A 26863-nucleotide genomic window follows, 5' to 3' on the forward strand; every position below is an offset into this window, starting at 1 on the left:
GAGCCGGTTCCTTACTGTAAGAGCTGTGACTCTGTAGAATAGTCTCCTCAGGAGCTGGTTCCTTACTGTAAGAGCTGTGACTCTGTAGAATAGTCTCCTCAGGAGCTGGTTCTTTACTGTAAGAGCTGTGACTCTGTAGAATAGTCTCCTCAGGAGCCGGTTCCTTACTGTAAGAGCTGTGACTCTGTAGAATAGTCACCTCAGGAGCCGGTTCCTTACTGTAAGAGCTGTGACTCTGTAGAATAGTCACCTCAGGAGCCGGTTCTTTACTGTAAGAGCTGTGACTTTGTAGAATAGTCTCCTCAGGACCCGGTTCTTTACTGTAAGAGCTGTGACTCTGTAGAATAGTCTCCTCAGGAGCCGGTTCTGTACTGTAAGAGCTGTGACTCTGTAGAATAGTCTCCTGAAGAGCTGATTCTTTACTGTAAGAGCTGTGACTCTGTAGAATAGTCTCCTCAGGAGCTGGTTCCTTACTGTAAGAGCTGTGACTCTGTAGAATAGTCTCCTCAGGAGCTGGTTCCTTACTGTAAGAGCTGTGACTCTGTAGAATAATCTCCTCAGGAGCTGGTTCCTTACTGTAAGAGCTGTGACTCTGTAGAATAGTCTCCTCAGGAGCCGGTTCTGTACTGTAAGAGCTGTGACTCTGTAGAATAGTCTCCTCAGGAGCCGGTTCCTTACTGTAAGAGCTGTGACTCTGTAGAATAGTCTCCTCAGGAGCTGGTTCTGTACTGTAAGAGCTGTGACTCTGTAGAATAGTCTCCTCAGGAGCTGGTTCCTTACTGTAAGAGCTGTGACTCTGTAGAATAGTCTCCTCAGGAGCCGGTTCCTTACTGTAAGAGCTGTGACTCTGTAGAATAATCTCCTCAGGAGCTGGTTCCTTACTGTAAGAGCTGTGACTCTGTAGAATAGTCTCCTCAGGAGCTGGTTCTGTACTGTAAGAGCTGTGACTCTGTAGAATAGTCTCCTCAGGAGCTGGTTCCTTACTGTAAGAGCTGTGACTCTGTAGAATAGTCTCCTCAGGAGCCGGTTCCTTACTGTAAGAGCTGTGACTCTGTAGAATAATCTCCTCAGGAGCTGGTACATTACTGTAAGAGCTGTGACTCTGTAGAATAATCTCCTCAGGAGCTGCTTCCTTACTGTAAGAGCTGTGACTCTGTAGAATAGTCTCCTCAGGAGCTGGTTCCTTACTGTAAGAGCTGTGACTCTGTAGAATAGTCTCCTCAGGAGCCGGTTCCTTACTGTAAGAGCTGTGACTCTGTAGAATAGTCTCCTCAGGAGCCGGTTCTGTACTGTAAGAGCTATGACTCTGTAGAATAGTCTCCTCAGGAGCTGGTTCCTTACTGTAAGAGCTGTGACTCTGTAGAATAGGCTCCTCAGGAGCCGGTTCTGTACTGTAAGAGCTGTGACTCTGTAGAATAGTCTCCTCAGGAGCCGGTTCCTTACTGTAAGAGCTGTGACTCTGTAGAATAGTCTCCTCAGGAGCCGGTTCCTTACTGTAAGAGCTGTGACTCTGTAGAATAGTCTCCTCAGGAGCTGGTTCCTTACTGTAAGAGCTGTGACTCTGTAGAATAGTCTCCTCAGGAGCCGGTTCCTTACTGTAAGAGCTGTGACTCTGTAGAATAGTCTCCTCAGGAGCCGGTTCTCTACTGTAAGAGCTGTGACTCTGTAGAATAGTCTCCTCAGGAGCTGGTTCCTTACTGTAAGAGCTGTGACTCTGTAGAATAGTCTCCTCAGGAGCTGGTTCCTTACTGTAAGAGCTGTGACTCTGTAGAATAGTCTCCTCAGGAGCCGGTTCCTTACTGTAAGAGCTGTGACTCTGTAGAATAGTCTCCTCAGGAGCCGGTTCTGTACTGTAAGAGCTATGACTCTGTAGAATAGTCTCCTCAGGAGCTGGTTCCTTACTGTAAGAGCTGTGACTCTGTAGAATAGGCTCCTCAGGAGCCGGTTCTGTACTGTAAGAGCTGTGACTCTGTAGAATAGTCTCCTCAGGAGCCGGTTCCTTACTGTAAGAGCTGTGACTCTGTAGAATAGTCTCCTCAGGAGCCGGTTCCTTACTGTAAGAGCTGTGACTCTGTAGAATAGTCTCCTCAGGAGCTGGTTCCTTACTGTAAGAGCTGTGACTCTGTAGAATAGTCTCCTCAGGAGCCGGTTCCTTACTGTAAGAGCTGTGACTCTGTAGAATAGTCTCCTCAGGAGCCGGTTCTCTACTGTAAGAGCTGTGACTCTGTAGAATAGTCTCCTCAGGAGCTGGTTCCTTACTGTAAGAGCTGTGACTCTGTAGAATAGTCTCCTCAGGAGCTGGTTCCTTACTGTAAGAGCTGTGACTCTGTAGAATAGTCTCCTCAGGAGCCGGTTCCTTACTGTAAGAGCTGTGACTCTGTAGAATAGTCTCCTCAGGAGCCGGTTCTGTACTGTAAGAGCTATGACTCTGTAGAATAGTCTCCTCAGGAGCTGGTTCCTTACTGTAAGAGCTGTGACTCTGTAGAATAGTCTCCTCAGGAGCCGGTTCTTTACTGTAAGAGCTGTGACTCTGTAGAATAATCTCCTCAGGAGCTGGTTCCTTACTGTAAGAGCTGTGACTCTGTAGAATAGGCTCCTCAGGAGCCGGTTCTGTACTGTAAGAGCTGTGACTCTGTAGAATAGTCTCCTCAGGAGCTGGTTCCTTACTGTAAGAGCTGTGACTCTGTAGAATAGTCTCCTCAGGAGCTGGTTCTTTACTGTAAGAGCTGTGACTCTGTAGAATAGTCTCCTCAGGAGCTGGTTCCTTACTGTAAGAGCTGTGACTCTGTAGAATAGTCTCCTCAGGAGCTGGTTCCTTACTGTAAGAGCTGTGACTCTGTAGAATAGTCTCCTCAGGAGCTGGTTCTTTACTGTAAGAGCTGTGACTCTGTAGAATAGTCTCCTCAGGAGCCGGTTCTGTACTGTAAGAGCTGTGACTCTGTAGAATAGTCTCCTCAGGAGCCGGTTCCTTACTGTAAGAGCTGTGACTCTGTAGAATAGTCTCCTCAGGAGCCGGTTCTTTACTGTAAGAGCTGTGACTCTGTAGAATAGTCTCCTCAGGAGCTGGTTCCTTACTGTAAGAGCTGTGACTCTGTAGAATAGTCTCCTCAGGAGCCGGTTCCTTACTGTAAGAGCTGTGACTCTGTAGAATAGTCTCCTCAGGAGCAGGTTCTTTACTGTAAGAGCTGTGACTCTGTAGAATAGTCTCCTCAGGAGCCGGTTCTGTACTGTAAGAGCTGCGACTCTGTAGAATAGTCTCCTCAGGAGCTGGTTCTTTACTGTAAGAGCTGTGACTCTGTAGAATAGTCTCCTCAGGGGCTGGTTCTGTACTGTAAGAGCTGTGACTCTGTAGAATAGTCTCCTCAGGAGCTGGTTCCTTACTGTAAGAGCTGTGACTCTGTAGAATAGTCTCCTCAGGAGCTGGTTCCTTACTGTAAGAGCTGTGACTCTGTAGAATAGTCTCCTCAGGAGCCGGTTCTGTACTGTAAGAGCTGTGAATGTAGCACAGTCTCCTTTCCTGTTAGACGTTTGTGGGGTAGACCCCTCAGGCGCTGGGGTTCTGCGTGCCCCTACCCCTCATTATGAGCCCATAGACCCTCGGGACGCTCCACACAGCAGACTCTGGCACACATTGGTTATAAAATAGTTTTTTTTTTACATTTTATTGTTGGGTTTATACACTAAAAAAGTAATAAATACCATAAAAAGCAAGTAATTGAGGCACTTTTCTCCCCACACGATGGGGTCACATACTTCTTCCTCTCTCCCACAAGGCACTGCTCGGCTTGTTTTACCCCAGGGGGACTGGCAGCGCGCTGGGTTTCACAGCCACATTACACAGTTATAACATAAGCTTACAAAATGCTTGTACACGTCCCCCCCACCTGCCCCCGAACACAGGGAGGGGGGGGTATAACAATAACAACACTGCTTATATGGAGAAACAATAATACTTCATAATAACGGCGAAGCCCGTACCGTCTGCTCTACGTCATACATGTGCGTGTATACAATTAGTCACACGTACCATAGGGATGAGCCCAGCTTTGGTCACCAGGTATAAACATTGTCCCCTGTCCCATCGACCTCTGACCTCGTCTAGGAGATGACTGAAATGTATTAGTGTTAATGAGCGACAATCCCCTCCCCCATCACATCACATCTACAAAGAACTCGCTGGGATTGCCCATGGCCATGTGGAAGGACTGGCGGCTGGCCGTCAGCTCCGGAGGAACAGATGCCAGGTCCCGCACGAGCGGGGGAGCACCGGGCGGAACAGAAGAGGAAGGAGGACATGCTGACGGTGGTGGAAGAGGAGGCGGCATCATCATCAGCATCATGGGGTTGTAGGACAGCGGGACCCCCGGAGCCGGGTAGGAGTGCACGGAGGGCGGGTGATGGGAGCGGATGGATGCAGAGCGTTCGCTGGGGGGACCAGCGTCACCGCTTCTCCTCAGGCTGCTCCGGGTGGAGTATTCAGACTCGCTGCCAGAACCAGACTTGGAGTCTCCTCCACCTGCTGAACGATCCTCCTTCTGAACTCCACGGCCTCCATCGCTGCGCGTGGAGCCACTGCTCCGGCTCCCTGCGGAGGAAAGACAATCCGGTGTAACAAGAAGCCATTCAGGGTCATCACAAGAAACCTCTCCCAGGGCCGAGCAGTAGGACCACCTCACCTTCACTGTGCTGGCTGCCCGCACTGCCCAGGCCATAGCTGTAGGAGGACAGCTCGTGGTAGGCCGGTGGCTGGGCACCGTAAGGATGAGGAGCAGGATACTGGTAGGAGAATGTGGGGAGAAGAGGCCACGGTGACGCTCCAGGAAGAGGAAGAGGAGCCAGGGTGTCCTGGTCAGACGCTCCACTAGATCCATCATTATCATTGAGAGACAGATTGGCCATGTCTGAAAATGAGCAAAATCAGAAAGGGGGCAGAGCAAAATCAGAAAGGGGGCAGAGCAAAATCAGAAAGGGGGCAGAGCAAAATCAGAAAGGGGGCAGAGCAAAATCAGAAAGGGGGCAGAGCAAAATCAGAAAGGGGGCAGAGCAAAATCAGAAAGGGGGCAGAGCAAAATCAGAAAGGGGGCAGAGCAAAATCAGAAAGGGGGCAGAGCAAAATCAGAAAGGGGGCAGAGCAAAATCAGAAAGGGGGCAGAGCAAAATCAGAAAGGGGGCAGAGCAAAATCAGAAAGGGGGCAGAGCAAAATCAGAAAGGGGGCAGAGCAAAATCAGAAAGGGGGCAGAGCAAAATCAGAAAGGGGGCAGAGCAAAATCAGAAAGGGGGCAGAGCAAAATCAGAAAGGGGGCAGAGCAAAATCAGAAAGGGGGCAGAGCAAAATCAGAAAGGGGGCAGAGCAAAATCAGAAAGGGGGCAGAGCAAAATCAGAAAGGGGGCAGAGCAAAATCAGAAAGGGGGCAGAGCAAAATCAGAAAGGGGGCAGAGCAAAATCAGAAAGGGGGCAGAGCTCCCACAGGCAGTGCCGCCACACTACGATACACTTACAGTTCTCACAGCTGCTCAGGTCTCCAAAGATGTAGTAACACTGCTCCGAGAAGGTGATCTTATTAACCGTGTGACGGATGAAGCCGGCCTTCAGCAAGTTACTAGCGAACTTGCGAGCCTCGCGCCGGTCCTGGAAGCCTTCCACATGATGGTACAGCCAGTCCACCACATCAGAGCCTGGAGAGAGCCACAAGACGTGAGCACAACCAGCAAGGACTTCCATACATCCCGTCTCCTTACTCTAGGGGGCACTCACCTAAGAAAGCATTGGGGATGGTGATCTTCAGCCACATGCGATCTCTCACTTCAAGGCCGGACTCAGGAGAAGCCATGACCTTCACCACGGAGGCCAGATCAGTGTGTATGGAGAGGCTGAAGAGAGACACTGGGGGGAGGGCGTGAGACACTGCAAAGAGACGCACACAGTGCAAAGGTCAGACCGCACGGGACCCGCACGGAGCCCACCCAAGGGACCCGCACGGAGCCCACCCAAGGGACCCGCACGGAGCCCACCCAAGGGACCCGCACGGAGCCCACCCAAGGGACCCGCACGGAGCCCACCCAAGGGACCCGCACGGAGCCCACCCAAGGGACCCGCACGGAGCCCACCCAAGGGACCCGCACGGAGCCCACCCAAGGGACCCGCACGGAGCCCACCCAAGGGACCCGCACGGAGCCCACCCAAGGGACCCGCACGGAGCCCACCCAAGGGACCCGCACGGAGCCCACCCAAGGCCCCCGCACGGAGCCCACCCAAGGCCCCCGCACGGAGCCCACCCAAGGCCCCCGCACGGAGCCCACCCAAGGCCCCCGCACGGAGCCCACCCAAGGCCCCCGCACGGAGCCCACCCAAGGCCCCCGCACGGAGCCCACCCAAGGCCCCCGCACGGAGCCCACCCAAGGCCCCCGCACGGAGCCCACCCAAGGCCCCTGCATGGAGACTACTCACGCTCGGTCTCAGTCACTGAAGTACTGGAGGTCATGCTGCTCATGGACGCACTGCCCGGATACACGGGGAAGGATCCGCTCATGGCCGCCGAGTGAGAGACCCAGGCTGCAGGGTCGATGGGCTGAATGGGCTCATCTGAAAGAGAACAACCAGTATAAGCCAACGGGAGAGGGGGGGGCCCAGCGAGGCAACGGTCAGCGGCGGGAGAGGGGGGGGCCCAGCGAGGCAACGGTCAGCGGCGGGAGAGGGGGGGCCCAGCGGGCCGGAGAGTGGGGGGGGGGGGGGGAGCGGCCCCAGCGCGAGGGGGGGGGGGGGGTTGCGCGGCACTCACTTCGAGGCAGAGTGAAGTAACCCTGAGGAGACGGGTCCCAGCATTTGGCCACAGTCAGGACAATGGGCCTGGAAAACAGAGTTCACTGAATTATTTGTCAAACCCTAAAAACCCACCATAACCAATCAGCTCCAACCCTACCCCCACCCCAAATACACATCAGCTCCAACCCTACCCCCATTACACCCCAGCAGTAACCTACCCTCCTGCCCCCAGCCCAAATACGGAGCAGTAACCTACCCTCCTACCCCCAGCCCAAATACGGAGCAGTAACCTACCCTCCTACCCCCTGCCCAAATAAGGAGCAGTAACCTACCCTCCTACCCCCTGCCCAAATAAGGAGCAGTAACCTACCCTCCTACCCCCATTACACCGGAGCAGTAACCTACCCTCCTACCCCCATTACACCGGAGCAGTAACCTACCCTCCTACCCCCATTACACAGGAGCAGTAACCTACCCTCCTACCCCCATTACACAGGAGCAGTAACCTACCCTCCTACCCCCATTACACCCCAGCAGTAACCTACCCTCCTGCCCCCAGCCCAAATACGGAGCAGTAACCTACCCTCCTACCCCCAGCCCAAATACGGAGCAGTAACCTACCCTCCTACCCCCTGCCCAAATACGGAGCAGTAACCTACCCTCCTGCCCCCAGCCCAAATACGGAGCAGTAACCTACCCTCCTACCCCCAGCCCAAATACGGAGCAGTAACCTACCCTCCTACCCCCTGCCCAAATACGGAGCAGTAACCTACCCTCCTACCCCCATTACACCGGAGCAGTAACCTACCCTCCTACCCCCATAACACCGGAGCAGTAACCTACCCTCCTACCCCCATTACACAGGAGCAGTAACCCTTTCCTCCCCCTCCTAGGTTTTGCTTACCCAGGTTTATGGACGATGTCTTGGAGGACTCGGACCGCGTCGTCGTTGCTCATGTTCTCAAAGTTGATGTCATTCACCTGGAAGATAAATGGAGGGAAGAAATGGCGACAAAGTGAAGAGGAGAAACATGGGGTCTGGTGGAGAATCCCATGCAGAAAAGGGTTTAACGGAACAATATGAAACACGTTTTGATGCTGGATCGGTATTTCACGGATCACGGACGTAACCAAGAGACCAGGAAAACGGGAGGCTGGACGCAAAGCGTAACCATCAGTGTCTCACGTGTGAGTCGGTTGTGTGGCCGGAGCCGGAGGTCAGGGACAGACAGGTGTCAGCTATACACCATACACAGGAGGCTGCAGGCTTAGTACAGACAGGTGTCAGCTATACACCATACACAGGAGGCTGCAGGCTTAGTACAGACAGGTGTCAGCTATACACCATACACAGGAGGCTGCAGGCTTAGTACAGACAGGTGTCAGCTATACCCCATACACAGGAGGCTGCAGGCTTAGTACAGACAGGTGTCAGCTATACACCATACACAGGGGGCTGCAGGCTTAGTACAGACAGGTGTCAGCTATACACCATACACAGGAGGCTGCAGGCTTAGTACAGACAGGTGTCAGCTATACCCCATACACAGGAGGCTGCAGGCTTAGTACAGACAGGTGTCAGCTATACACCATACACAGGAGGCTGCAGGCTTAGTACAGACAGGTGTCAGCTATACACCATACACAGGAGGCTGCAGGCTTAGTACAGACAGGTGTCAGCTATACCCCATACACAGGAGGCTGCAGGCTTAGTACAGACAGGTGTCAGCTATACACCATACACAGGAGGCTGCAGGCTTAGTACAGACAGGTGTCAGCTATACCCCATACACAGGAGGCTGCAGGCTTAGTACAGACAGGTGTCAGCTATACACCATACACAGGAGGCTGCAGGCTTAGTACAGACAGGTGTCAGCTATACACCATACACAGGAGGCTGCAGGCTTAGTACAGACAGGTGTCAGCTATACACCATACACAGGAGGCTGCAGGCTTAGTACAGACAGGTGTCAGCTATACACCATACACAGGGGGCTGCAGGCTTAGTACAGACAGGTGTCAGCTATACACCATACACAGGGGGCCGCAGGCTTAGTACAGACAGGTGTCAGCTATACACCATACACAGGAGGCTGCAGGCTTAGTACAGACAGGTGTCAGCTATACACCATACACAGGAGGCTGCAGGCTTAGTACAGACAGGTGTCAGCTATACCCCATACACAGGAGGCTGCAGGCTTAGTACAGACAGGTGTCAGCTATACACCATACACAGGAGGCTGCAGGCTTAGTACAGACAGGTGTCAGCTATACACCATACACAGGGGGCCGCAGGCTTAGTACAGACAGGTGTCAGCTATACACCATACACAGGAGGCTGCAGGCTTAGTACAGACAGGTGTCAGCTATACCCCATACACAGGAGGCTGCAGGCTTAGTACAGACAGGTGTCAGCTATACACCATACACAGGGGGCCGCAGGCTTAGTACAGACAGGTGTCAGCTATACACCATACACAGGAGGCTGCGGGCTTAGTACAGACAGGTGTCAGCTATACACCATACACAGGAGGCTGCAGGCTTAGTACAGACAGGTGTCAGCTATACACCATACACAGGAGGCTGCAGGCTTAGTACAGACAGGTGTCAGCTATACACCATACACAGGGGGCTGCAGGCTTAGTACAGACAGGTGTCAGCTATACACCATACACAGGGGGCCGCAGGCTTAGTACAGACAGGTGTCAGCTATACACCATACACAGGAGGCTGCAGGCTTAGGGTTCATGTTTCTTGTCATATGTTGTAAGGACATCTGGGGGGATTCCTGATATGGACAGTGACATCACCCCCCCCCCCCCCGGCATCCGCTCCCCATAGGCTCCAGACGTACCTCGCTACAGCTTTCCATCTACCCCGTATACATCAGCCTCCTGTACGCTCCTACGTGGATACCCTGCAGCCGCCCCATGTGTTGGGTCCGTGCCCCCGGCCAGGGCAGACATAAGAGTATGAGTGGAGGAAAATGTGGCGCTATGGATGGGTGCGCTTGTAACCCAGAGAATTTTTACCAAGACACGAATTGGTATAAAGGCTAGGGAAGTGTTTATTATGAATGGTTAAAATTTGGTTTCAAACATAGGTACATTGGTTACGCATTTCAGGATGACCCTTCATCAGACTAATACTACAAAACATGATAACAAAGACAAATACAAAAATAAAAATAGATAAATACAAATAAGTAATGTGTATATATAAATACAGACAACAAGAACATGAGTGATGGACAGACAGACCCGTGCATGGATATCTTTAGGAGGCGCCATGCAGCTAAATTTGAATAGGGCGCAGGGTACAGCCAGATATAAATATATAAATATATCACCTAGTTAACATAGGATAGATAAGTGAGTAAATGGTAGATGGATGATTGTGTATAAATGACTAAGGTAGGGGGAAATAGGTATAAAGGATGGGTAAGTGGTGGATTAGGATATGAATAGATGGATGACACTACGATAGTGAATATGATTTTATAAGATATGGAACAAATTATATAAATAATAAGGAGGTGGAAAATATATATATATAGAATATGAGGGGTAATGGGGTCGGGGCAGGTGGTACTTACATACTACAGCGCAAGGCGTGATGAGCAGGAGCTGTAGAGTGGGCGCGCACAATGGCCGACTGTATATAAACAGTACGGACGCTGGTGTGCGCATGCGCACTGGGTGTTCTGCGGCCACAGGGAAGTGGCGCGTGCGCAGTGATGACCAGGCTGGTTATCGGGGTGAGTATGTAAAAGGCGCTTGCGCGGGAGATGCTGCGCCGTATACGGCCACGGTTAATTAAACAAGGCTATGAAACAATGTAACAGCGAATGATACATAATGAAATTGTGAGCAATAAGATAGGTATTCGATGTTACCAACAAAATTTGTATAGAGAACACTGGATAATTACAATAAATATACAAATGTAGAGATATATGTGTATATAAATAAAAGAAACATTGCACATAGGAACAGATAGATACAAAGCATATAGGAATACTTCAATGAATATATATAAATAAATAATAAAAAGATAAAAAATATATATATAAAAAATAGAAAAATATGAATAAACAGGAATAGTGCAAAAGGTCAATAAAAAATATAATTATAAAAATATTCAAATTGATGGATATATGAACACAATGGTTAGTAAATAGCCATGCCTATGGGCATGCTCTATTGGACGATGGTTACGGTTTAGGCATACTCTCTAAAAAAAAAAAAGAACTACAGTACCTGAAAATAGAGGAACCTTCCACCCCCATCTTTTATTATCTGCCAAAGGTGCACAAAAACACCCAAAACCCACCAGGGCGTCCCATCATTTCGGGAATCAACTCCCTCACGGCCAACTTGTCACATTATATAGACCTCTTCCTACAAAAGTATGTACGCAATGTAAAATCTTTCACATTAGACACTGCAGAGCTGATTAGACATATCCTTCCCGTACCATGGGATGATTCTTATTTATTCATAACCATGGACATTTCCTCCCTCTACAGTCATCCCACATAACCTCGGTACAAATGCCATATCTCATTTTTTAAGAAGTGACTCAATCATGTCAAATACTCGGAGCAGCTTTATACTCGGAGCGGCTTTATACTCGGAGCGGCCTTATACTCGGAGCAGCCTTATACTCGGAGCAGCCTTATACTCGGAGCGGCTTTATACTCGGAGCGGCTTTATACTCGGAGCGGCCTTATACTCGGAGCGGCCTTATACTCGGAGCGGCCTTATACTCGGAGCGGCTTTATACTCGGAGCAGCTTTATACTCGGAGCAGCTTTATACTCGGAGCAGCCTTATACTCGGAGCAGCTTTATACTCGGAGCAGCCTTATACTCGGAGCAGCTTTATACTCGGAGCAGCTTTACGCTCGGAGCGGCCTTACGCTCGGAGCGGCCTTACGCTCGGAGCGGCCTTACGCTCGGAGCGGCCTTACGCTCGGAGCGGCCTTACGCTCGGAGCGGCCTTACGCTCGGAGCGGCCTTACGCTCGGAGCGGCCTTACGCTCGGAGCGGCCAAACACTCGGAGCGGCCAAACACTCGGAGCGGCCAAACACTCGGAGCGGCCAAACACTCGGAGCGGCCAAACACTCGGAGCGGCCAAACACTCGGAGCGGCCAAACACTCGGAGCGGCCAAACACTCGGAGCGGCCAAACACTCGGAGCGGCCAAACACTCGGAGCGGCCAAACACTCGGAGCGGCCAAACACTCGGAGCGGCCAAACACTCGGAGCGGCCAAACACTCGGAGCGGCCAAACACTCGGAGCGGCCAAACACTCGGAGCGGCCAAACACTCGGAGCGGCCAAACACTCGGAGCGGCCAAACACTCGGAGCGGCCAAACACTCGGAGCGGCCAAACACTCGGAGCGGCCAAACACTCGGAGCGGCCAAACACTCGGAGCGGCCAAACACTCGGAGCGGCCAAACACTCGGAGCGGCCAAACACTCGGAGCGGCCAAACACTCGGAGCGGCCAAACACTCGGAGCGGCCAAACACTCGGAGCGGCCAAACACTCGGAGCGGCCAAACACTCGGAGCGGCCAAACACTCGGAGCGGCCAAACACTCGGAGCGGCCAAACACTCGGAGCGGCCAAACACTCGGAGCGGCCAAACACTCGGAGCGGCCAAACACTCGGAGCGGCCAAACACTCGGAGCGGCCAAACACTCGGAGCGGCCAAACACTCGGAGCGGCCAAACACTCGGAGCGGCCAAACACTCGGAGCGGCCAAACACTCGGAGCGGCCAAACACTCGGAGCGGCCAAACACTCGGAGCGGCCAAACACTCGGAGCGGCCAAACACTCGGAGCGGCCAAACACTCGGAGCGGCCAAACACTCGGAGCGGCCAAACACTCGGAGCGGCCAAACACTCGGAGCGGCCAAACACTCGGAGCGGCCAAACACTCGGAGCGGCCAAACACTCGGAGCGGCCAAACACTCGGAGCGGCCAAACACTCGGAGCGGCCAAACACTCGGAGCGGCCAAACACTCGGAGCGGCCAAACACTCGGAGCGGCCAAACACTCGGAGCGGCCAAACACTCGGAGCGGCCAAACACTCGGAGCGGCCAAACACTCGGAGCGGCCAAACACTCGGAGCGGCCAAACACTCGGAGCGGCCAAACACTCGGAGCGGCCAAACACTCGGAGCGGCCAAACACTCGGAGCGGCCAAACACTCGGAGCGGCCAAACACTCGGAGCGGCCAAACACTCGGAGCGGCCAAACACTCGGAGCGGCCAAACACTCGGAGCGGCCAAACACTCGGAGCGGCCAAACACTCGGAGCGGCCAAACACTCGGAGCGGCCAAACACTCGGAGCGGCCAAACACTCGGAGCGGCCAAACACTCGGAGCGGCCAAACACTCGGAGCGGCCAAACACTCGGAGCGGCCAAACACTCGGAGCGGCCAAACACTCGGAGCGGCCAAACACTCGGAGCGGCCAAACACTCGGAGCGGCCAAACACTCGGAGCGGCCAAACACTCGGAGCGGCCAAACACTCGGAGCGGCCAAACACTCGGAGCGGCCAAACACTCGGAGCGGCCTTACACTCGGAGCAGCTTTATACTCGGAGCAGCTTTATACTCGGAGCAGCCTTATACTCGGAGCAGCCTTATACTCGGAGCAGCCTTATACTCGGAGCAGCTTTATACTCGGAGCAGCCTTATACTCGGAGCAGCCTTATACTCGGAGCGGCTTTATACTCGGAGCAGCCTTATACTCGGAGCAGCTTTATACTCGGAGCGGCTTTATACTCGGAGCGGCTTTACACTCGGAGCGGCCTTATACTCGGAGCAGCTTTAGACTCGGAGCGGCTTTAGACTCGGAGCAGCCTTATACTCGGTGCTATTCTTTTCATTCTCACTCATAATTATTTTTCTTTCCAAAATAAAATGTATATACAGCAGAGGGGTACAGCGATGGGCAGCAAATTCGCCCCTAGCTATGCGAACTTGTATGTAGGCCTTTTTGAGGAGCTCAACATTTTTACCCATCCGTTATTTGAGAGATGTGCAGTATATAAACGGTATATAGACGATATTTTTATCATTTGGAGGGGTAACAAGGAAGAGGCCCTCAGCTTTATTAATAGTGTCAATGATAACAATTCACTTCAAATATATCATCAAAAGAAACCGAATTTTTGGATGTTATTGTCTACCACAACAACCAACAAATTAATACCAGAACTTTCTTCAAAGCAGAAGACGGCGACAGTTTCTTGGAATTCTCTAGCAACCATTTTAAAAAATGGAAAACTAACATTCCATACGGCCAAATTAAAAGAATCCAACGGAACTGCACAACTGATGAGGATTACAAAATACAAAGTAATATTTTGTGCAAAGGGTTATCCGGCTCCCCTACTCTCTTCCGCATGCTCCAAGGCAAGCACCCTCAGCCAATCAGACTGTCTCCAACCAAGGGCAAAAAATGATTCACAAATGCAAAATGAGATCAACTTTATTACCACCTTGTCAGACAACGGTGGGGAAATCAGGAGAGTTCTCAATAAGCATTGGAACCTGTTACTCCATGACCCGCACCTTAAGAACATCCTGCCCATTAACCCTAGAATCACCTTCAGGAGATCCCGCACTCTCAAAAAACCTCCTCGCCCCCAGTCGCTTACGCATGCCCCAAAATAAGACCACCTCATTCTTTCCCAAAATTTTAGGTAGTTTTAAGTGTGGCCACAACATGTGTAAATGCTGCGAATCCATTTGTCACAGAAAATCGTCTTTCACATCCAACAATTCGGGTGAATGTTTCCAGATTAAACACTTTCTCAACTGTAGCTCCAATTATGTCATTTATTTGATCGAATGTAGTTGCAGACTCCAATACGTGGGACGTACCATTCAACCCCTGAGGGAACGGCTGAACAAGCACAGAAGTAATATCAGTAACGCCTTCCCTCTACATGGCCTATCCAGACATGCAGCACAATTCCACAAAAGTAACTATAAAGAATTCAAAATTACCCCAATAGAACACCCCCCCCCCCCCGTCTACTTCACAGAGATACAATCTTCTAATCAAACGAGACATGTATTGGATTTTTAAACTCCAAACCCTGACACCAGCGGGTCTGAACGAGTCACTTGAAAACATTTTTTAACATCCCTTCATATCCATCATCGACTCTATCTCCTCTATTAATGTTATCCTTTCAGTTTATCTATCCCATAGGCATGGCTATTTACTAACCATTGTGTTCATATATCCATCAATTTTAATATTTTTATAATTATATTTTTTATTGACCTTTTGCACTATTCCTGTTTATTCATATTTTTCTATTTTTTTATATATATATTTTTTATCTTTTTATTATTTATTTATATATATTCATTGAAGTATTCCTATATGCTTTGTATCTATCTGTTCCTATGTGCAATGTTTCTTTTATTTATATACACATATATCTCTACATTTGTATATTTATTGTAATTATCCAGTGTTCTCTATACAAATTTTGTTGGTAACATCGAATACCTATCTTATTGCTCACAATTTCATTATGTATCATTCGCTGTTACATTGTTTCATAGCCTTGTTTAATTAACCGTGGCCGTATACGGCGCAGCATCTCCCGCGCAAGCGCCTTTTACATACTCACCCCGATAACCAGCCTGGTCATCACTGCGCACGCGCCACTTCCCTGTGGCCGCAGAACACCCAGTGCGCATGCGCACACCAGCGTCCGTACTGTTTATATACAGTCGGCGCTTCAGTGCGCGCCCACTCTACAGCTCCTGCTCATCACGCCTTGCGCTGTAGTATGTAAGTACCACCTGCCCCGACCCCATTACCCCTCATATTCTATATATATATATTTTCCACCTCCTTATTATTTATATAATTTGTTCCATATCTTATAAAATCATATTCACTATCGTAGTGTCATCCATCTATTCATATCCTAATCCACCACTTACCCATCCTTTATACCTATTTCCCCCTACCTTAGTCATTTATACACAATCATCCATCTACCATTTACTCACTTATCTATCCTATGTTAACTAGGTGATATATTTATATATTTATATCTGGCTGTACACTGCGCCCTATTCAAATTTAGCTGCATGGCGCCTCCTAAAGATATCCATGCACGGGTCTGTCTGTCCATCACTCATGTTCTTGTTGTCTGTATTTATATATACACATTACTTATTTGTATTTATCTATTTTTATTTTTGTATTTGTCTTTGTTATCATGTTTTGTAGTATTAGTCTGATGAAGGGTCATCCTGAAATGCGTAACCAATGTACCTATGTTTGAAACCAAATTTTAACCATTCATAATAAACACTTCCCTAGCCTTTATACCAATTCGTGTCTTGGTAAAAATTCTCTGGGTTACAAGCGCACCCATCCATAGCGCCACATTTTCCTCCACTCATACTCTTGGGCCTACGGTTCCAACGGATACCGTTATTCGGAGCGCTTGGGAAGCTGCTGAGGTAACCTTAGAAGGAACCACTAACAAGGGTAACCGAGATCCCTACATCTATATCTGCAATTAGCCAAGTGGCTACCAGGTGAGCACCTCCTATCACTTACCTGAAAACAAACCGTTCAAAACGTTATCACACGAGGCGCCGTCCTCTTCGGTTGTGTTTTTTGTTCTTTTTCATTCAGGGCAGACATACACACGAGAGGAACATCATCTACTAAGTGATGTGCCCCAGGAGCCACTCACCTGCAGCAGCATATCCCCAGGCTCAATCCTCCCGTCAGCAGCCACCGCTCCTCCCTTCATGATGGACCCAATGTAGATCCCTCCATCACCGCGTTCATTACTCTGCCCCACGATGGAAATGCCCAGGAAGTTGTACTTCTCTACAGGTAACGAGAGCACCACACAGTCAGGAGAAGAGAGCGCACACACACACACACACACACACACACACACACACACACACACACACACACACAGGGAGGGAGGAGGAGAGAAGAGAGCGCACACAGGGAGAGAGGGAGGGAGGGAGGAGAGAAGAGAGCGCACACACACACACACACACACGGAGGGAGGGAGGGAGGAGAGAAGAGAGCGCACACACACACACGGAGGGAGGGAGGGAGGAAGGGAGGAGAGAAGAGAGCGCACACACACACACACACGGAGGGAGGGAGGAGGAGAGAAGAGAGCGCACACACACACACGGAGGGAGGGAGGAGGAGAGAAGAGAGCGCACACAGGGAGAGAGGGAGGGAGGAGGAGAGAAGAGAGCGCACACAGGGAGAGAGGGAGGGAGGAGGAGAGAAGAGAGCGCACACAGGGAGAGAGGGAGGGAGGAGGAGAGAAGAGCGCACACAGGGAGAGAGGGAGGGAGGAGGAGAGAAGAGAGCGCACACACACACACACACGGAGGGAGGGAGGAGAGAAGAGAGCACGCACACACGGAGGGAGGATGAGAGAAGAGAGCGCACACACACGCGGAGGGAGGGAGGAGAGAAGAGAGCGCACACACACACACGGAGGGAGGAGGAGAGAAGAGAGCGCACACACACACATGGAGGGAGGAGGAGAGAAGAGAGCGCACACACACACGGAGGGAGGGAGGGAGGAGGAGAGAAGAGAGCGCACACACACATGGAGGGAGTGAGGGGAGAAGAGAGCACGCACACACGGAGGGAGTGAGGGGAGAAGAGAGCACGCACACACGGAGGGAGGATGAGAGAAGAGAGCGCACACACACGCAGAGGGAGGAGGAGAGAAGAGAGCGCACACACACACACACACACGGAGGGAGGAGAGAAGAGCGCACACACACACACACGGAGGGAGGAGGAGAGAAGAGAGCGCACACACACACACACGGAGGGAGGAGGAGAGAAGAGAGCGCACACACACGGAGGGAGGGAAGAGGAGAGAAGAGAGCACACACACACACGGAGGGAGGGAGGGAGGAGGAGAGAAGAGAGCGCGCACACACACACACACACACGGAGGGAGGGAGGGAGGAGGAGAGAAGAGAGCACGCACACGCACACGGAGGGAGGGAGGGAGAGAAGAGAGCGCGCGCACACACACACACACACACGGAGGGAGGAGGAGAGAAGAGAGCGCACACACAAAGGGAGGAGGAGAGAAGAGAGCGCGCACACACACGGAGGGAGGAGGAGAGAAGAGAGCGCGCACACACACGGAGGGAGGAGGAGAGAAGAGAGCGCGCACACACACGGAGGGAGGAGGAGAGAAGAGAGCGCACACACACATAGGGAGGAGGAGAGAAGAGAGCGCACACACAAAGGGAGGAGGAGAGAAGAGAGCGCACACACACATAGGGAGGAGGAGAGGAGAGTAGAGGAAAGAGCGTGCTCAGTGTCAGGTGTGGGGACAGTTCCCGCACATCACTTACCCATGTTTAAGGTCACAGTGATTATGTTCAGGGACATGGTGGAATCGGTCACACTGCTGAGTGAAGACGCCTGAAATACAAGAACAGTGACTATAGGCCGTGTGTGTGTGTGTGCACGGGGCCCTCACAGGTCTCTACACGCTGCTCACCCGGTCCAGACGTGGTGGGCGCTGCTTACGCCTTCGGCGGTGGCGCTTTAGCAGACGAGATGCGCTGCTCTGCTCTGTAGAGCTACTGAACCTAGAGGAGAAACAGAAGGCAACAATATGAAGCCCCAACTGGGAGCACAGAGCAGGGCAGGCTGGGAGCACAGAGCAGGGCAGGCTGGGAGCACAGAGCAGGGCAGGCTGGGAGCACAGAGCAGGGCAGGCTGGGAGCACAGAGCAGGGCAGGCTGGGAGCACAGAGCAGGGCAGGCTGGGAGCACAGAGCAGGGCAGGCTGGGAGCACAGAGCAGGGCAGGCTGGGAGCACAGAGCAGGGCAGGCTGGGAGCACAGAGCAGGGCAGGCTGGGAGCACAGAGCAGGGCAGGGCAGGCTGGGAGCACAGAGCAGGGCAGGGCAGGCTGGGAGCACAGAGCAGGGCAGGGCAGGCTGGGAGCACAGAGCAGGGCAGGGCAGGCTGGGAGCACAGAGCAGGGCAGGGCAGGCTGGGAGCACAGAGCAGGGCAGGGCAGGCTGGGAGCACAGAGCAGGGCAGGCTGGGAGCACAGAGCAGGGCAGGCTGGGAGCACAGAGCAGGGCAGGCTGGGAGCACAGGGCAGGGCAGGCTGGGAGCACAGAGCAGGGCAGGGCAGGCTGGGAGCACAGAGCAGGGCAGGGCAGGCTGGGAGCACAGAGCAGGGCAGGGCAGGCTGGGAGCACAGGGCAGGGCAGGGCAGGCTGGGAGCACAGGGCAGGGCAGGGCAGGCTGGGAGCACAGAGCAGGGCAGGGCAGGCTGGGAGCACAGAGCAGGGCAGGGCAGGCTGGGAGCACAGGGCAGGGCAGGCTGGGAGCACAGAGCAGGGCAGGGCAGGCTGGGAGCACAGAGCAGGGCAGGGCAGGCTGGGAGCACAGAGCAGGGCAGGCTGGGAGCACAGAGCAGGGCAGGGCAGGCTGGGAGCACAGAGCAGGGCAGGGCAGGCTGGGAGCACAGAGCAGGGCAGGCTGGGAGCACAGAGCAGGGCAGGGCAGGCTGGGAGCACAGAGCAGGGCAGGGCAGGCTGGGAGCACAGAGCAGGGCAGGGCAGGCTGGGAGCACAGAGCAGGGCAGGGCAGGCTGGGAGCACAGAGCAGGGCAGGGCAGGCTGGGAGCACAGAGCAGGGCAGGGCAGGCTGGGAGCACAGAGCAGGGCAGGCTGGGAGCACAGAGCAGGGCAGGCTGGGAGCACAGGGCAGGGCAGGCTGGGAGCACAGAGCAGGGCAGGGCAGGCTGGGAGCACAGAGCAGGGCAGGGCAGGCTGGGAGCACAGAGCAGGGCAGGGCAGGCTGGGAGCACAGAGCAGGGCAGGGCAGGCTGGGAGCACAGAGCAGGGCAGGGCAGGCTGGGAGCACAGAGCAGGGCAGGGCAGGCTGGGAGCACAGAGCAGGGCAGGGCAGGCTGGGAGCACAGAGCAGGGCAGGGCAGGCTGGGAGCACAGAGCAGGGCAGGGCAGGCTGGGAGCACAGAGCAGGGCAGGGCAGGCTGGGAGCACAGAGCAGGGCAGGGCAGGCTGGGAGCACAGAGCAGGGCAGGGCAGGCTGGGAGCACAGAGCAGGGCAGGGCAGGCTGGGAGCACAGAGCAGGGCAGGGCAGGCTGGGAGCACAGAGCAGGGCAGGGCAGGCTGGGAGCACAGAGCAGGGCAGGGCAGGCTGGGAGCACAGAGCAGGGCAGGGCAGGCTGGGAGCACAGAGCAGGGCAGGGCAGGCTGGGAGCACAGAGCAGGGCAGGGCAGGCTGGGAGCACAGAGCAGGGCAGGGCAGGCTGGGAGCACAGAGCAGGGCAGGGCAGGCTGGGAGCACAGAGCAGGGCAGGGCAGGCTGGGAGCACAGAGCAGGGCAGGGCAGGCTGGGAGCACAGAGCAGGGCAGGGCAGGCTGGGAGCACAGAGCAGGGCAGGGCAGGCTGGGAGCACAGAGCAGGGCAGGGCAGGCTGGGAGCACAGAGCAGGGCAGGGCAGGCTGGGAGCACAGAGCAGGGCAGGGCAGGCTGGGAGCACAGAGCAGGGCAGGGCAGGCTGGGAGCACAGAGCAGGGCAGGGCAGGCTGGGAGCACAGAGCAGGGCAGGGCAGGCTGGGAGCACAGAGCAGGGCAGGGCAGGCTGGGAGCACAGAGCAGGGCAGGGCAGGCTGGGAGCACAGAGCAGGGCAGGGCAGGCTGGGAGCACAGAGCAGGGCAGGGCAGGCTGGGAGCACAGAGCAGGGCAGGGCAGGCTGGGAGCACAGAGCAGGGCAGGGCAGGCTGGGAGCACAGAGCAGGGCAGGGCAGGCTGGGAGCACAGAGCAGGGCAGGGCAGGCTGGGAGCACAGAGCAGGGCAGGGCAGGCTGGGAGCACAGAGCAGGGCAGGGCAGGCTGGGAGCACAGAGCAGGGCAGGGCAGGCTGGGAGCACAGAGCAGGGCAGGGCAGGCTGGGAGCACAGAGCAGAGCAGGGCAGGCTGGGAGCACAGAGCAGAGCAGGGCAGGCTGGGAGCACAGAGCAGAGCAGGGCAGGCTGGGAGCACAGAGCAGAGCAGGGCAGGCTGGGAGCACAGAGCAGAGCAGGCTGGGAGCACAGAGCAGGGCAGGCTGGGAGCACAGAGCAGGGCAGGCTGGGAGCACAGAGCAGGGCAGGCTGGGAGCACAGAGCAGGGCAGGCTGGGAGCACAGAGCAGGTGTGTAGTGTGAGGACATACCCCGCACATGCACATTAGTATCCCATAGAGAGCTGCAGGAGATGAGAGAGAGGTTACTAGAGATGGGATGGGGAGTGATGCATGCTGGGAGCGCGGTCCGGTACCTGCTCATGGTGTCGTCCTCCTCAGAATCGCAGATGCTGGTCTCTATCTCGCTGGTCAGGAGGGTGGAAGACGACTCGTACCCGGACAGGTGGCGATCGCTGCGGCCATTTACAGGCCGACCGACAGCTGCAACACAACAACCCCCATCATCATGAGAGGGAGGGACACCGACCCCTGACCTCCGCCCCCCCCAGTGCTGCGAGGCCCCTCCCCTCACCAGGGTCTCCGCTCTCTCTCCTGCGTGGACGCTCTCGTCGTGTAGACACCACAGACTCGGTCTCCGTCTCCTGGTCCAGGTTCTCTGCGCTGTCAGACACGTGAGGGCTGGAACACAACAAGTCTCATCAATAAGTGCACGAGGGACACCCGGGGGGGGAAAAAAAATCACCCGAGGGGCAGCTGCACTCACTGGAAAGAGGGCGGCCGCGAGTCCCCAATGCCGCTGGTTCTCTCTGCAGGTGGTGGAGGCAGCGGGGGAGGTAGAGGGGGCGCCTCAGGCCGGACTTCTGCAGGAGGAGGGGGCGGAGCCTGCTCAGGAGGTGTGGCCTCAGCAGAAACCAGCTGCCAAGGAAAAACAAGGGTTAACAGCTTCATAATAGACGGGGGAGGGGATAATGATGGCGTCGCTCCTCAGACTTACCCAGGACACCACACGGCCATTAAAACACGGCAGCTTAGCGTTATCATCCGAGATCTCCTCCTTCACCACCCTGCGGACAACAACCAATCACACGTCACAACATAGCCGCCAGCAACAAGGTCTGATACAGCGTCACCCCCATTGCTCAACATGAGACGGATGGACGGGGTCTCCCGCTCACTACAGCAGGGGTTTACACAATCACCAAAGTATCAGCAGAAAACCTGATGGAGCCCAGAGGGGTCATAGCGACATCATAAGGGAGAGCACAGACACCGGAGCCCAGAGGGGTCATAGCGACATCATAAGGGAGAGCCCAGGCACCGGAGCCCAGAGGGGTCATAGCGACATCATAAGGGAGAGCACAGGCACCGGAGCCCAGAGGGGTCATAGCGACATCATAAGGGAGAGCACCGGCACCGGAGCCCAGAGGGGTCATAGCGACATCATAAGGGAGAGCACAGGCACCGGAGCCCAGAGGGGTCACAGCGACATCATAAGGGAGAGCACAGGCACCGGAGCCCAGAGGGGTCATAGCGACATCATAAGGGAGAGCACAGGCACCGGAGCCCAGAGGGGTCATAGCGACATCATAAGGGAGAGCACAGACACCGGAGCCCAGAGGGGTCATAGCGACATCATAAGGGAGAGCCCAGGCACCGGAGCCCAGAGGGGTCATAGCGACATCATAAGGGAGAGCACAGGCACCGGAGCCCAGAGGGGTCATAGCGACATCATAAGGGAGAGCACCGGCACCGGAGCCCAGAGGGGTCATAGCGACATCATAAGGGAGAGCACAGGCACCGGAGCCCAGAGGGGTCACAGCGACATCATAAGGGAGAGCACAGGCACCGGAGCCCAGAGGGGTCACAGCGACATCATAAGGGAGAGCACCGGCACCGGAGCCCAGAGGGGTCATAGCGACATCATAAGGGAGAGCACCGGCACCGGAGCCCAGAGGGGTCATAGCGACATCATAAGGGAGAGCACCGGCACCGGAGCCCAGAGGGGTCACAGCGACATCATAAGGGAGAGCACAGACACCGGAGCCCAGAGGGGTCACAGCGACATCATAAGGGAGAGCACAGGCACCGGAGCCCAGAGGGGTCACAGCGACATCATAAGGGAGAGCACAGGCACCGGAGCCCAGAGGGGTCACAGCGACATCATAAGGGAGAGCACAGGCACCGAAGCCCAGAGGGGTCACAGCGACATCATAAGGGAGAGCACAGGCACCGGAGCCCAGAGGGGTCATAGCGACATCATAAGGGAGAGCACAGGCACCGGAGCCCAGAGGGGTCATAGCGACATCATAAGGGAGAGCACAGGCACCGGAGCCCAGAGGGGTCATAGCGACATCATAAGGGAGAGCACAGGCACCGGAGCCCAGAGGGGTCATAGCGACATCATAAGGGAGAGCACAGGCACCGGAGCCCAGAGGGGTCATAGCGACATCATAAGGGAGAGCACATGCACCGGAGCCCAGAGGGGTCATAGCGACATCATAAGGGAGAGCACAGGCACCGGAGCCCAGAGGGGTCATAGCGACATCATAAGGGAGAGCACAGGCACCGGAGCCCAGAGGGGTCATAGCGACATCATAAGGGAGAGCACAGGCACCGGAGCCCAGAGGGGTCATAGCGACATCATAAGGGAGAGCACAGGCACCGGAGCCCAGAGGGGTCATAGCGACATCATAAGGGAGAGCACCGGCACCGGAGCCCAGAGGGGTCATAGCGACATCATAAGGGAGAGCACCGGCACCGGAGCCCAGAGGGGTCATAGCGACATCATAAGGGAGAGCACAGGCACCGGAGCCCAGAGGGGTCATCGCGACATCATAAGGGAGAGCACCGGCACCGGAGCCCAGAGGGGTCATCGCGACATCATAAGGGAGAGCACCGGCACCGGAGCCCAGAGGGGTCATCGCGACATCATAAGGGAGAGCACCGGCACCGGAGCCCAGAGGGGTCATCGCGACATCATAAGGGAGAGCACCGGCACCGGAGCCCAGAGGGGTCATCGCGACATCATAAGGGAGAGCACCGGCACCGGAGAACAGAGGGGTCATAGCGACATCATAAGGGAGAGCACAGGCACCGGAGCCCAGAGGGGTCATAGCGACATCATAAGGGAGAGCACCGGCACCGGAGCCCAGAGGGGTCATCGCGACATCATAAGGGAGAGCACCGGCACCGGAGCCCAGAGGGGTCATAGCGACATCATAAGGGAGAGCACCGGCACCGGAGCCCAGAGGGGTCATAGCGACATCATAAGGGAGAGCACAGACACCGGAGCCCAGAGGGGTCATAGCGACATCATAAGGGAGAGCACAGGCACCGGAGCCCAGAGGGGTCATAGCGACATCATAAGGGAGAGCACCGGCACCGGAGCCCAGAGGGGTCATCGCGAGATCATAAGGGAGAGCACAGGCACCGGAGCCCAGAGGGGTCATAGCGACATCATAAGGGAGAGCACAGGCACCGGAGCCCAGAGGGGTCATAGCGACATCATAAGGGAGAGCACAGGCACCGGAGCCCAGAGGGGTCACAGCGAGATCATAAGGGAGAGCACAGGCACCGGAGCCCAGAGGGGTCACAGCGACATCATAAGGGAGAGCACAGGCACCGGAGCCCAGAGGGGTCATAGCGACATCATAAGGGAGAGCACAGGCACCGGAGCCCAGAGGGGTCATAGCGACATCATAAGGGAGAGCACAGGCACTGGAGCCCAGAGGGGTCATAGCGACATCATAAGGGAGAGCACCGGCACCGGAGCCCAGAGGGGTCATAGCGACATCATAAGGGAGAGCACAGGCACCGGAGCCCAGAGGGGTCATAGCAACATCATAAGGGAGAGCACAGGCACCGGAGCGCAGAGGGGTCATAGCGAGATCATAAGGGAGAGCACAGACACCGGAGCCCAGAGGGGTCATAGCGACATCATAAGGGAGAGCACAGACACCGGAGCCCAGAGGGGTCATCCCGACATCATAAGGGAGAGCACAGGCACCGGAGCGCAGAGGGGTCATAGCGACATCATAAGGGAGAGCACCGGCACCGGAGCCCAGAGGGGTCATAGCGACATAAGGGAGAGCACAGGCACCGGAGCCCAGAGGAGTCATAGCGACATAAGGGGGAGCACCGGCACTGCCATCATTTTTAGGACTGTCCCACCTTCTCATCACTTTGAAATTTGTATATATTTCAAAATTGCTAAATAAGTGCCACTTTGGGTGCCATTGTAATGAATGGGTTAACACGAGACAGCCTTGGGTCTTCGGAAGACCCAAGGCTGTCATGGCGATGGATCGCCGCTCCCCGATGCTAGCACCGACCGCTGGCGTTACCGATACCGGCCATGCAGAGGCTCAGGCCATGAACCCGCCCCCGAAATGTCAGGTACTATTACATCGCAAGTCAATAAGGGGTTAATAAGAGAGCCAGCGCGTCTTCAGGAGCAATAATTAACCCCTTCAGGTCAGGGATTACTGCGGCCCCCGGGGTCTCTATAAGCGGACGCAGCTCCGGGGGGTGTAACTTACTCCTCAGGGATTACTGCGGCCCCCGGGGTCTCTATAAGCGGACGCAGCTCCGGGGGGTGTAACTTACTCCTCAGGGATTACTGCGGCCCCCGGGGTCTCTATAAGCGGCAGCAGCTCCGGGGGGTGTAACTTACTCCTCAGGGATTACTGCGGCCCCCGGGGTCTCTATAAGCGGACGCAGCTCCGGGGGGTGTAACTTACTCCTCAGGGATTACTGCGGCCCCCGGGGTCTCTATAAGCGGCCGCAGCTCCGGGGGGTGTAACTTACTCCTCAGGGATTACTGCGGCCCCCGGGGTCTCTATAAGCGGACGCAGCTCCGGGGGGTGTAACTTACTCCTCAGGGATTACTGCGGCCCCCGGGGTCTCTATAAGCGGCCGCAGCTCCGGGGGGTGTAACTTACTCCTCAGGGATTACTGCGGCCCCCGGGGTCTCTATAAGCGGACGCAGCTCCGGGGGGTGTAACTTACTCCTCAGGGATTACTGCGGCCCCCGGGGTCTCTATAAGCGGACGCAGCTCCGGGGGGTGTAACTTACTCCTCAGGGATTACTGCGGCCCCCGGGATCTCTATAAGCGGCAGCAGCTCCGGGGGGTGTAACTTACTCCTCAGGGATTACTGCGGCCCCCGGGGTCTCTATAAGCGGCCGCAGCTCCGGGGGGTGTAACTTACTCCTCAGGGATTACTGCGGCCCCCGGGGTCTCTATAAGCGGACGCAGCTCCGGGGGGTGTAACTTACTCCTCAGGGATTACTGCGGCCCCCGGGGTCTCTATAAGCGGCCGCAGCTCCGGGGGGTGTAACTTACTCCTCAGGGATTACTGCGGCCCCCGGGGTCTCTATAAGCGGCCGCAGCTCCGAGGGGTGTAACTTACTCCTCAGGGATTACTGCGGCCCCCGGGGTCTCTATAAGCGGCCGCAGCTCCGGGGGGGGTGTAACTTACTCCTCAGGGATTACTGCGGCCCCCGGGGTCTCTATAAGCGGCCGCAGCTCCGGGGGGTGTAACTTACTCCTCAGGGATTACTGCGGCCCCCGGGGTCTCTATAAGCGGCCGCAGCTCCGGGGGGTGTAACTTACTCCTCAGGGATTACTGCGGCCCCCGGGGTCTCTATAAGCGGCCGCAGCTCCGGGGGGTGTAACTTACTCCTCAGGGATTACTGCGGCCCCCGGGGTCTCTATAAGCGGACGCAGCTCCGGGGGGTGTAACTTACTCCTCAGGGATTACTGCGGCCCCCGGGGTCTCTATAAGCGGACGCAGCTCCGGGGGGTGTAACTTACTCCTCAGGGATTACTGCGGCCCCCGGGGTCTCTATAAGCGGCCGCAGCTCCGGGGGGTGTAACTTACTCCTCAGGGATTACTGCGGCCCCCGGGGTCTCTATAAGCGGACGCAGCTCCGGGGGGTGTAACTTACTCCTCAGGGATTACTGCGGCCCCCGGGGTCTCTATAAGCGGCCGCAGCTCCGGGGGGTGTAACTTACTCCTCAGGGATTACTGCGGCCCCCGGGGTCTCTATAAGCGGACGCAGCTCCGGGGGGTGTAACTTACTCCTCAGG

General features: G+C 55.2%; 1 protein-coding gene across 2 annotated transcripts in view; it reads right to left on the bottom strand.

Moving 5' to 3' along the window:
- Positions 1 to 3631: 3631 nt before the first annotated feature.
- Positions 3632 to 26863, bottom strand: part of LOC140128410 (segment polarity protein dishevelled homolog DVL-2) — a 28732-nt gene continuing 5500 nt past the window's right edge. The window contains exons 2-15 of one of the 2 annotated variants that reach the window (XM_072150112.1): positions 21769 to 21838; positions 21538 to 21689; positions 21346 to 21452; positions 21128 to 21254; positions 18322 to 18412; positions 18173 to 18242; positions 16510 to 16649; positions 7669 to 7745; positions 6781 to 6848; positions 6450 to 6584; positions 5757 to 5906; positions 5501 to 5677; positions 4677 to 4901; positions 3632 to 4585 (exon numbers count right to left, since the gene is read on the bottom strand). In XM_072150112.1, coding sequence (XP_072006213.1) covers positions 4152 to 4585; positions 4677 to 4901; positions 5501 to 5677; positions 5757 to 5906; positions 6450 to 6584; positions 6781 to 6848; positions 7669 to 7745; positions 16510 to 16649; positions 18173 to 18242; positions 18322 to 18412; positions 21128 to 21254; positions 21346 to 21452; positions 21538 to 21689; positions 21769 to 21838 — 2023 coding nt within the window. In that variant the 3' untranslated portion in view covers positions 3632 to 4151. The remainder of the gene's footprint in view (positions 4586 to 4676; positions 4902 to 5500; positions 5678 to 5756; positions 5907 to 6449; positions 6585 to 6780; positions 6849 to 7668; positions 7746 to 16509; positions 16650 to 18172; positions 18243 to 18321; positions 18413 to 21127; positions 21255 to 21345; positions 21453 to 21537; positions 21690 to 21768; positions 21839 to 26863) is intronic. The other variant, XM_072150113.1, reaches the window with a different exon arrangement.

This window comes from Engystomops pustulosus, chromosome 4 (genome assembly GCF_040894005.1).
Source record: "Engystomops pustulosus chromosome 4, aEngPut4.maternal, whole genome shotgun sequence".
Taxonomy (NCBI): Eukaryota; Metazoa; Chordata; class Amphibia; order Anura; family Leptodactylidae; genus Engystomops; species Engystomops pustulosus.